Source organism: Acomys minous, assembly GCF_964271855.1.
Source record: "Acomys minous genome assembly, chromosome: 10".
NCBI classification, from domain to species: Eukaryota; Metazoa; Chordata; class Mammalia; order Rodentia; family Muridae; genus Acomys; species Acomys minous.
The window spans coordinates 58,471,105-58,483,490 of record NC_140491.1 but is presented as its reverse complement, the minus strand read 5'-3'; the positions used below and the strand labels follow the sequence as shown (position 1 = coordinate 58,483,490).

Below are 12,386 nucleotides of genomic sequence, written 5' to 3'. Positions count from 1 at the left end.
AAGCCCCAATATCTGTGATGGGAAAAATGCTCCCAGGCAGCACTTCATTCACCCCCCTTACTCTATGAGAAACTTTTTTTTTTCCAGCAGCAGAAGAAATGCGTGCCTCACCTCTCGCATCTCTGTCTTAGCAGCTGGGAAGGGTCGTCAATGTCACTAGAGTCAGAAGTGCCATTTGTCATGAGGCTATGGCCTGCTGGGAAGGGGGCCATATCAAGTGCATCTGCTGCTGGATTTCAGAGCAGGCAAATTGTTTCCCTAATCTCCACACCCTATAAATAGACTCTCAAGACCAACTGCTGTTTATAGCCCATCTGTCCTCCCTCACCCCAGCTTCTCTTTCTGCCTCCTCAGCACTAAGGCTGAACATGACGGTCTACTCATATCTAGCTCAGCCACGAGCACAGCCAGGTCAGAGGTCAAGACCATTGGTGACCACAGTCCGGGGAGGCAGCTTGTTGCCAGGGCACACAGTTTTATACCCTCTCTGTTACTTATGACCTACATTACCAACATCCTATCGGTGTCACAATATCAAAGTTAATGGCCTTGGACGCTAATGTTTGCTTTTTTGATGAATACTGCCCACTACAGTGTTACACGGGAGCAAGAGCTATTGGTGGTTGGTTGTAATGAATGATGCTCTACAAACTGATGCAGTCCTGAGGAGAAGAGCTGTCTGAGACAGCTGTGAAATAGTATTCTTGGCAGCAGCAGTGCCCAGAGCTCCGCCTGCCTGCGTGCGTTCGCCTCTTTCTTTCTCGTGTTCCTCACTCTAGCCCCACTCTCATCTAGGCCCTGTTTTCCTCCCAGACTGAAAACTGAATTTTAGCTTAGTATTCCTGTGAAGGCACTCTCTGCGTTTACGCATTATCTCCAGAAAAGCCCATGTCAATGAAAATGAAGGATGCCCTCCGCAGCCAGCCATGGGTGACTCACAGCTGCACGTCAGACACACTATGGGAAATATGAGTACGCCTTAGTATTAAAAAGGATACATTTACAGGCTTGTGGAGAGGATCGCTCCTGTTTAATTAGCACAAAGCAAGCTAATGCCATCATGTTAGGGACGGTTTATGTTTGAAATTGTTCCCCAGGACTATGTCCCATCCCAAAGACAGGAAATGTGCAGGAAGCACTGCCCTCTCAGAGCATGTGTGTGTAATGGTGGCCTCACCAGTGCTCTTTCCAAGGTGGAAGGTCTGGGATCAGTCAAACTGTGGGAGAACACTAGATTTTTAAAAATAACTGTAAGTAAAAAGGTTTACGTAATATTAATACTACTTGCACAAATATATGAATAGCCAACTAGTTAATTTTAAAAAATTGGAGTGTGGCCTTAAATGAGGTAGGTACAAAGGTAGGTAAGACTAAAACCAAGTAACCTAGAACTCATGGTGTCTAAAGTGGCCCCTTCCTGCTTGCAGTAGGCCTCTCAGCTTCTGAGGAACGAGGCCTGCAGAGGGCTGTGTGCCACCCCTAACTTGGCCCTGCTAGGTCACAGCCATTGCCAGTGTTGCTGTGAGCGGAGGCTAACTACAGCCCTGCTCCTGGCAGACTGTTCTAGCAGCTCAGTGGCTCTACAATACTGTGGTCTCCAGGGTTAAGACTGCCCCCCCTTGGGGGTGGGGCACACAGTGGATAGCTGAGAAGGCAGCAGAGGCACCGTACCCACATGTGCCATCTGCACCTCACGGCACTTTGGGGGTTGCCCTTCATCTATGAAGATGCTTACGTGAGCTTGCTCATTATCACCCAGGGAAACACATTCAGAATCACCAAACAGGGTCTCATAGATCTCCACTGAGACTGAGCCTCTACTTGGATTTCTTTGTGATTTCACGGATGATTTCAGCCAGCTGTTTACAAACAGAAATTTTAGGTGTATGTTTGTCTGTCTGCCTCTGATTACAAAATTAAATTTATTTTAATTTTTAAAAGAAACTATTTGTATGCCTATTTTATTTTTATGCTTTGTAGTGATATTAATTTTATATAATAATGGGTTTTATTATAATATTTTCATACATGTGGATAATGTATTTTGATTATATTCACTCCTCATTATCCTCTTTTGTTTCCCTGTTTGTTTCCAACTAGTTCAGTTTGCTACTATGATGTGTGTGTGTGTATACATGTATGAGTATGTGTGTATGTGAGCGTGTGAATATGAGTGTGTATGTATGTGTGTATATGTGAATGTGTGTGTATGTGTGTGTGTGTATGAGTGTATACATGTGTATGTGTGTATATGAGTGTGTGTGTATGTGTGTATGTATATATGTGAATGTGTGTGTGTATATGTGAATGTGTATGTGTATGTGTGTATATGTGTGTATGAGTGTGTACATGTGTATGTGTGTGAGTGTATGTGTATATATGAGTGTGTATGTATTTGTGTGAGTGTGTGTTTTTGTGAGTGTGTGTGTGTGTGTGTGTGAATTAGAATATTTGCAGCAGCATGGGTAAAGAACTATTTAAGGAACACAGGAAAATTGTCAGTGACAACCCCACTGAAGATGTCTCTTTCTCTCCTAACAACTAATAGTTGCCTGCAAACGCACGAAGGGGCAGTGCCTCATTACCTCCGCCTACCTCCATAATGGACTGTTGATGGGCCCGGGCTTCTGTAGGCTTTATGCAGGCAATCACAGATGCTGAGAATTCCGGAGTCCCTGGAAGATGGTGTTCCACAGTATCCCTTACTGCAGCTCTCAGACTGTCTCCTTCCCTTCTCTTTCAAAGTTTCCTGAGCCTTGGAGGGTGATGCAGATGTACCTTATAGAGCTTTTGACCAGTTAGGAACCTCTGTAATGACTGACTACAAGAGACGCTTCCCTGACCCAAGCTAGCAGGAGCACTAAACTATGAGCATAAACAAAATATTCAAAAGGCAATTTGACAAGAGATACCGTGTCCATTTAGCAAAACAGCGGTAGCTTTTCCATTATGGCCAATGGCCTCCCCAGCCACAGGCTTTTGAACCAGGTTTATAGGACAAGCATGCATTCCTTCCTATGGAATCAATCTCACATACAGAGAGAAAAACCTCTGTTACAGTTATTTTTATAAAACTGTGTTTGTTTCTCTTAGTTTCTCTCTTAACCTGGCTATCATACAAATAATTATGGCTCTTTTATATTTGTTTAATTATCAACTTCACAACACAATCTTGAGCACAATCTTAACTCTCTATGATATCCTGACTCCATCTTTGCCAAAATCGCCAAATTACTTCCTTTCTAGTTTTGTTTGCTCCAAGTGAATCTTCTTCAGCAATCCTACACCTCTGCCCGTGCCTAAATCCCCTACTTCCTCTTCTAACTCCTCCTCCCCTGGCTGGCAGGAAGTCCAGCCCTATTATCTCCCCTGCTCAGTGATTGGCTGTAAGCTGCTTTATTGACATATCAGGGGGATATGTCAGGGGGATTGGGGAACGCTGTTTAAGCAACATTGCTATTAAAGATTCTCAGAACAAGGATTGCAACCAGACATGTGGGGAGAGGGTACAGAAATCAGCATTTGAATTACTCAGTAACCTCATGCCTGCATACCTCCATAACAGTCATGCTATTATTACACTAGTGGACACATTTTGCCTGGACATAAACCTAATTTTGCATTGTTTAGCATCTTAAAGTGTTGTGAGTCAGTAGATGATATCCTTTTTCTTTCAGTGGCTGTGGGCCAGGGCCTTCAATTTATAGTGAATATATTTCTAGCCAAAAATCATCTTAGGTTGATATAATGTCTTCCACATAACGTCCATTTGAAGCTTTTCATTAGTAATACTTCCATTCCTGTTGTTTCTCCTGCCCAAGATCTCACTATCTCAGAATTACATGCACTCCTATGGTATCATTAATTTTATCTTATGGAGACATTCGGATATATTAAAAAATATTTTTACTCATATCTAAGTAAATAAAAGTGGGAATATTAGGGTAAGGAAATAGAGCAATCCCAAACATGTAAACCTCCCCCCCATGCTAGTATTTTATAGTAGACTCCTGTGTGTTTTAAACATTTTCTTGGTTGCTTATTATGTTAGATGCACTAATGAAAATTAAACCAAATACATGTTTTTAATATAACTATAAATACTTTTGTCCAAACTAGACATTATTTTACTCGTTTGTCTCTTACAGGGGACACAAAGATAAAATATTTGTGGTAAAGTGCGATCCACATCACGTTGACAAGTTGGTCACAGTTGGGATTAAGCATATCAAGTTCTGGCAACAGACAGGTGACTCTTACATTGCTGTTTGGGTTTCTCATGTATGTAGCTGGAAGCTTCTTCCCATCTGTCAGCCATTATTACAACTGGTTCCTTCATGCCAGAGCCCCATTTACCTTGCCTTGCGATGAGGAGCCTGTTACCCCTCTCTGCAAACTGAGAATAAGTTGTGCCTGGTAAATACTGTCTCCCAACTCTGCATTGGACTATTTAATGCATAAAACATGAAACTTAAACCCGTATATGCATAGTCACCAGCGTCTAGAAGGCTTTTGGAGATACTCTGCTATGCAAACTATGGTTTTTATACTCAGCCATCAGAACTGAAAGCAGTAATTATGTCATGCTGCTGGGTAGGAAGTAATTGCTTTGGCTGAGTGAATGAAGTTTTCAATATTTTGAAGATCCTTTTGGTAAAGCATCACTAAATTTAGCGTATGAATTAAACCCTGACTCTGTATATAGAACATGGTCAAAATAAATGTTTTTTAGATTATATGTTGACAAGAGTGAGAAATAAATAAGCATGAGTAAACACGGGAAAGTCGCCGACTCTTCTCATTTGTACGCTATTAGTACAATTGTATCTGAATTTGTAGTATTGTCCTTAGTACCAAAGCCCCATGTTACAATGTGCAGTTGCACATGGGCTAATGCTCTGATGCTTTCTGCCTTTTCAGGAAGCACAGTAGTAGCACCCAGTGTATGTAGAAGTGAGCCTGGGTGTAAATGTAGTGAACGGCTGTTTTATCAACGTCGGTCAGAGAATATAGAAAATGCTGGTCACTTTTTTCCCTATACATTGTTTCTCCTATGCAACAGTTGCTACTCCAGAATTGCCATAAAAAAAAAACTGAGTCAGCTCACGTATAACATTTACATCTTTCACATACTATCGCCTTTATGCTTTTCTTCAGTTTCATTAGAACTTTCCTTGCTCCCTGAGCCGGTGAGCCACTCTCCTTCAGCAGGCACAAGAGGGACTTACACTTAGCTTATGCATGTTTCTTGGACTAGAAGGCATGTTAGTCCCTCCATCTAAGTAGATTGCCTTAAAGTGGGGACTGTGCCCTTGAACTATTCGAATCTTGAGTACCACATCAGATGGAAAGTAGGAATCCAGCAGATACTGACAGAGTGGCTGAACCGCCTCATGATACCTTTGCTGTTTTTGTGACTTTGACACATAATGTAGACACTGTTCATGTTTCTGAAGATAGCCCTTTGATGTGCATTCTGGAAGCTTCAACTTTCTAGGGTAATAAATACTCTTGTTCTGGTCCAGGTGGGGGCTTCACCTCCAAAAGAGGAATTTTTGGAAGTGCTGGAAAATTGGAAACAATGATGTGTGTTTCTTATGGGCGAGTGGAAGATTTGGTGTTCTCAGGGGCAGCCACCGGAGACATTTTTATCTGGAAAGACATTCTGTTACTGAAGACAGTGAAAGCTCATGACGGGCCTGTGTTTGCGATGTACGCACTGGACAAGGTATGGTATGTTTCTTGGGTTCTTTTTCCACTAAGATGCCTGGATCTAAAAATAGTCCCATCTGAATTAGGAAGCAGTTGTCAGAAAGGACTGACCAGGGGATCATAAGGATGAGAAAACACACAGCTTTGATAATTTCTTTTGTTAGTAGCTATTCATGTGCCGTTTCTCCATCTTCGTACACCAGGACTTCCTGGCTGTCATTCCTATGTCACTTAAGGAGTCTAGAGGTAGATATGGACACATAACAGCAGAAGCTCGCATAGGTATGTTAACACCAAGTCATTGTCCTACACACTAGTTTCTTAGGACCAAAGGTTATTTTTGTAGCGTTTACACCTGAACAGACAGGTTCAGTGGCCAAGTGAAGGATGCACATGTGTTGTGCTTCCACTCCAGGTCACTGTCCTGGTCTTCCCAGTTACCCATCTGCTTCATGGTGGTCTTTACAAAGGCGCCATTTGCCAACATGGTTAAAGCACTTTCTTCCCATTCATATGCCTGAAAATAACAACTTTTCGTTCAGTTCTAGTTTGCTGAGTCCCAGCTCATCTGTGTCCTCTGACCTTCAGTTTAAGCTACTCAACACATTTTAAACAATATGTTAAGTAGGTTTTCGTTACAATAATAAAGTACAGTTATAATAATAGTTGGGTTTTTTGTTTGTTTGTTTGTTTGTGGGGCTCTTTCACTGGCAAATTTGGTTTTGGCTAAATTGTAAGTGTTAGGAAAAATTAAGGCATAATGCAAAATTTATGGAGGCCTAGAAGTCAATGTGGACTAACCTAGTCTGATGCTTTTATTATTTAGCAAATTAAGCTGTAAAGTCACTATGAAAAGCAAGCATGCTCTACTTACATTTAATTGGAGGATCGACTCTCCTTGCTACACTTCTGCTCAGCTGTTCTCAGTATCCGCTGGAATTGGTTCTAGAACCCTAGGGGATCCCAGAATCCGAAGGTCCTCAGATTCCTGACATTAAAAAGCAGAGCAGTGTTTGCCAGTTTCCAGGAAGCGTGTGCACACACACACACATCCATACATAATCTTATGCTTTCACAGGGCTTTGTAACAGGAGGAAAGGATGGAATTGTGGAACTCTGGGATGATATGTTTGAAAGATGCTTGAAGACATACGCCATCAAAAGGGCCGCCTTGTCAACCAGCTCGAAAGGTACCCCTCCCCACCCCAACATGCAGTCGGAAGTGCTCGCTTCACAGGGATGGGGGGGGCGGGGGATGATACCAACTCCCTGTAGTAGTGGTTCTTAGCCAATCAGATTTCTTTCCTCCAGTCAGAACTCTCAGTCCCTGGCAGGCAAATCAGTGATGATCGCCTAGTGCATAGCGCTTTGGAGATGGAAGACACTCTGTCAACCTGCCTGGTGGTGTTTGCTAAATTCAACATTTTTCCCCTCTCAGGCCTGCTTTTGGAGGATAACCCTTCCATTCGTGCCATCACCCTGGGGCATGGCCACATTCTTGTGGGGACAAAAAATGGAGAGATTCTAGAAATTGATAAGAGTGGCCCGATGACACTGCTCGTTCAGGTACCTCATTTATTACATGTTAACCGTACTCACATCAAGACCGAGACTGGTGTGGGGCAAAGGAGGCACTTGGGGGTGCATAGATTACACAGAACTTCCTGGGATGCTCTAGCGTGGTACCGTTACCTGTCGGTATGCAATGCACGGCCACAGACCAACAACAATACTCTTTTTTTTTCAGGACACAGTTTCTCTGTGTAGCCTTGGCTGTCCTGGACTCTCTTTGTAGACTAGGCTGGCCTTGAACTCACAGTGATCTGCCTGCCTCTGCTTCCCGAGTGCTAGGATTAAAGGCGTGCGCCACCACGCCCTGCTAATAACAACACTCATTCTTAATATCTTACGTCCCTGTGGGCCAGGAGTCTGAGCATAGCTGGATTGCTTCCTCTGCTTACTGTTACCAAGGCTAAGGCTCAGCAGACAGAAGAGCTCCTTGGGAGTCTCCTAGGCTCTTGGCAGAGTTCAATCCATCAATCCATGTGGCTATAGAACTCGCACTTATTTTATTGCTGGTTGTTAACCCAGAGACTCCCCTCAGTCTGTCACCTGTCTACCCAGAGTTCACCGGCACACATAGGATGTCTCCTATACTTACTTTTTCAGAGCAAGCAAGAAATTAAAAAAAAAAAAATACACACCACAATCATGCACCATAGTTAGATCTCATGTTCCCGGGCACTTCCTGTCACCATTGCCACATTCCACTGCTTAGACTCAAGCCACAGGTCATGCCACACTTAAGAGGAGATGATTTGCTAGGCGCTGAAACCAGGGGCTTTACTGTGGCCACCCAGGCGCCTTGTCTGTGGTCTACCTCAAGCCACCAACTACAGATCTCCTGGCTGCATCTGAAACCTGTCTATAGTCTCTAAGAGCCTTATCCCTCGATAAGATAATCCGTGTTCAGAGTTCAGAACCTTATTATCCAAATGTGGGTGAGACACCATAGATATATGTCCTTTTGATGTGTTGGTCCCTAAAACCGATGATACTTTAAGCTGCTTCTGACACACTCCTTTAGGCCTTGCTACACCCAACTGCGTTGTGCTCTTCTCAGTCCCCTTCCCTCAGGGTGCATAGTTAGGTAGAATCGGATTCAAGCATCACAGAGGTGTTGGAAGGGCAGGAATCCTGCCTGCTCTGGCGACATACTGCCCTCGCAGGTGACAAGCACAGCGAGCCACGAGGGCATGCTCAGGAAATGAGCTGAAGAGACGTGCTGTCTCATCGGGGTGTCTATTGCTCTCGTGGGACACCAGGACCAAAAACAACTTGAGGAAGGAAGGGTATGTCTCATTCTACAGCTTATGGCCCAGCCTGACTTAAGACCTGCAACTCTGAAGCGTCCAGAGGCAAGCCAGAGAGCGCACTCTGAGGTGCAGTGGGGTGCAGCGCTTTCTGAACAGGACTCGAATAGAAATAGGCCAAGTCAACAAATGCAACTGGATGAAATGTAAGAGGTTTTGCACAGCAGAAGAAATTGTCAGTGGAATGAACAGACAGCCTACAAAATGTAAGAAAAGCTTGGCCAGCTGCAGCTCAGAAAGGGGTAATATCTAGAATATATAAAGAATTGCAAGTTAAGCATGAAGAGAAAACCCTGCCAGTCAATAAATGGGCTAATGAACAGAAATATTTTTAAGGTTTTTGGGAATAAATATATTTTATGTAATGTATAAATATATAGTATACATAATATATAGATATAGATAGATATGTAGACATAGATATACAATACTTATTATCTATCTATATACTATATAAATATATACATTATATGTAAAAAATAAAAAATTACCCAGCTATACACCCAAGGACTCTACTCTCCCATAAAGATACCTGCACATGAATGTTTCTTGCTGCTCTTCTTCACAATAGCAAAGAAATAGGATCGGCTTAGACATACATCAGTGGATGAGTGGTTAACGAAAATATTATCTACTCAACAAAATGTTATTCAATGGAAAAGAAAAATTATATCCTGAAATTTTCAGGAAAATAATGGAATTAGGAAGGCTATTGCATAAGGAAACCTAGACTCAGAAAACAAAAAATTGTGTATTTTCTTCTCTCATATACAGATCAATCTCAACATAGAGCATATGTGTGTGCATGGGCACTGGCCATGGGGTGATCACCAGAAGCAGGGAGGAGGGACGTGTATTGAGAACAGAAATTGAATCAAAGTGGGAAGTTCAGAGGAGGAGGAGGAGAGATGGGGAAGGAGATCAATGTAGTTTTAATACACATATTAAAACTAAAGAAATGGATGATAGATGGATAGATAAATAGATAGATAGATAGATAGATAGATAGATAGATAGATAGATAGATAGATAGACAGACAGACAGGCAGGCAGACAGACAGACAGACAGACAGACAGACAGACAGACAGAATAAGCCCTCTCTTTTAAAAATCCAGTTAAGACAAATATGAAATCTCCACATCTGATGTGCAGGCCGGTGGGAGCCCCTTAAGATGCCTTTGTTCTCTGTATGCTTCTCTTGGTTAATTTCTTCCTCTTTCTGGCCATAACTTACTTAATATTATGGAAAGGTATATTTTCACTCTCAAAAGTTTGAAAATGTTTAGAAATTAATTTTTCCCATAAATGCTGGATTTCTAAGTGAAATTATGTACTATAATTTAAACTACAGAATAACTTCTAATTTTATAAAATTATATTATAGTTGAGGCAATTTTATTTAAGTATGCGTTAAACTTGATAATAAGGGCTTTTTGCTTCTTGGCTTTTGTGTCCTGTTCTCTTCTGCTTGCTACTGTTGCTCTAATAATGAAATAATCTCTGCTGTGGTCTACTGAGTGCCACTGTGTGTCAGGCAGTACTGTTGCACAGACTTAGTGAAGTTGCTTAAAGGGCGGGTGGGGGGGCGGGGCCTAAAGCCTTACTATACCTCCTACAGCCATGTGCTAAGAACCCCAGCACCAGTCCGCAAGCCAACCCCCATCTGACACTGCTCTGAGGCTGCTGTGGACACTACAGGAAAGCAGTGCGGGAAGGTACAGGCCCAGAGCTAGGAGTTCTGCTTGAGCCCACGTTGTCAGGTCCTCCACTGCTCGCCTCATATGTGACCCAATCTGTCCCTTTCTGAAGGGCTCCCTGCAAATGTGGCCAACAGAGAAACAATCCACTAGGGGCAAGAAGGAAATCTTTAGTAAGCTGGGCTAGTTGAAAGTTCTAGAGTCTGACTCGAACAGTTTATTTTTGACATATTTAAGCACAGTGCAACTTTGGGAATAAGTTTCTGTGTGACAGTTGTCACAGCAAAGCTTAAGTCATGACTGCATTGAAACTCCTTTGCAAAGTACCTGTGACCTCTTCCATTAGAACAGGTTCTATTGGCTGGGAAACAGTCCTCAGGATAAGGGGGGGGGGTGTTATAAGTATAATACTAAACTCTTTTGCAAAGTACATGGCCCTCTTTCATAGGAGTGGATTCTACTGATTGAGAAACAATACTCAGGCAGAGTCTGGACGATTCAAGTGAAGCCTGGCTCTAGGAATAGCAGACTGTTAACATCCACTCCCAGGCTTCCATTGAAGAGACAAGCCTGTGTGCTTAACAAGCCTGATTTCTCTAGTGCTCCTCTGTGAGCGCGAGGACCTCGGACCCTCTACACCTTGCCTTCTCAGCATCTCTTTCGTCTTCTGCTCCCTCTCACATGATGCTCCTTTCCTACATTAACTCAGTATTAGTTATGGCTTGAGGTTCCTGAGCCGGTCTCCCTATGCTCTGTGGGAGACATGGCTCTCTCAGGACCCATAGTCATGTTTAGAGAGAAGACAGGTGCTGGGGGAATGTTGAAGAACCACAGAGGTGATGTAAATCCATAGCTACCTGCTGTGGGCAAGTTTCAGAACTTATTTTCCAGTTCTGAGTGAGTTCTGATGCACTTGCAGTGGAGGAGTGTTGCTTAAGAGAAGGGAAACTAATTTGGGAGCTAGGGAACCAGCAACATGTAGCAGGTTTTGAAAAACCCCACTGTGCACATTTGGAACATTACACTGCCACAGTCAGCTGCCTAAGTGATAAGTAAAGTCAAATCTTGGTTTCTTGTGTCATGTAGGGTCCTTCTAGCCTGGGAGTTTAACCTTGAGGAAAAAAAAATAGTTTTGAAATCTGTTTGAGCAAGTGGTATAAAAGAAAAGCAGAGCCTCATCTGTGAAGAAACTCAGTCACATACAGCTCTCAGGAGAGCCAGTCTAAGAGAGACTGAGTGGGGATGGCTTGGTACCCATCATCTATGTCACTCTGAGACCAGCACTGAGAATGAATCCATCACCGTCCCAAGGGACGTAGAACAGAATCTGTCGCTCAGCTCCACCTTTCCCCAGATACATGACTGCCCAGGACATTTGGAAGCTTGCATCTTCTGCCAGATCACTGTTTTGCCCAGACAGCTTCTCAGATAAGCTGTCATCTGATTTCCCTTTGGAAAGCTGCCTGTTCCCCCAAAGCATTCCAACTGCAACCTTCCCCCCCCCCAACCCCCACCAGGGGAGTGTGTGCAGTCTGCCTGCTATGGCTGAGCAGTAGCTTGGTTAGCAGCCTGCTTATTATGGTATGGTGTGAATCTCTTCTCTCTGTTGCTTTATTGAGGATTATATTGTTTTCTTCATGTTAAGTGATATTTAAACACTACTTTATCTCAGTTACCGTTCCTGAGGCAGTTGGGGTGTTTTGTTTGTGATAAGACACAGGCGTGTGGAGTAGCCCCCATGTGTGTTATTTAGCAACATTCAGCTTTCTGGCGATTACTGTTGACACATGGGCGTGCCGACTTATGAACAAATACTGAAATCTGAGCTGCATCTATGACTCAAAATGTAGGTTTATTCCTTTTCAGTCAGACTAAATGTATCCAGACTAAATGAGTAGCATGCAGGAGGCCCCAGGTTCGATCCCCAGTACTGGGGCAGAACCAAATCCATTGCATTTGAAGGACTACAATTGTAGAAGCAAGAATGTTGCTGTTTAGTTGCATGACAAAGATGGGTGGTGCCTACGTCTCAGAGCATGGTTTTGCAGAAGGCAGTAACTGGTGTCGCTGTGGTTAGGGTCTCACTACAATGTGTTCTCATAG

The 12,386-nt window shown here is 43.1% G+C and overlaps 1 protein-coding gene across 1 annotated transcript in view; it reads left to right on the top strand.

Moving 5' to 3' along the window:
• EML6 (EMAP like 6) overlaps positions 1-12,386 on the top strand; it is a 263,811-nt gene that overhangs the window by 198,815 nt on the left and 52,610 nt on the right. The window contains exons 18-21 of the mRNA XM_084797495.1: positions 4,149-4,249; positions 5,526-5,728; positions 6,791-6,902; positions 7,151-7,278. Coding sequence (XP_084653621.1) covers positions 4,149-4,249; positions 5,526-5,728; positions 6,791-6,902; positions 7,151-7,278 — 544 coding nt within the window. The remainder of the gene's footprint in view (positions 1-4,148; positions 4,250-5,525; positions 5,729-6,790; positions 6,903-7,150; positions 7,279-12,386) is intronic.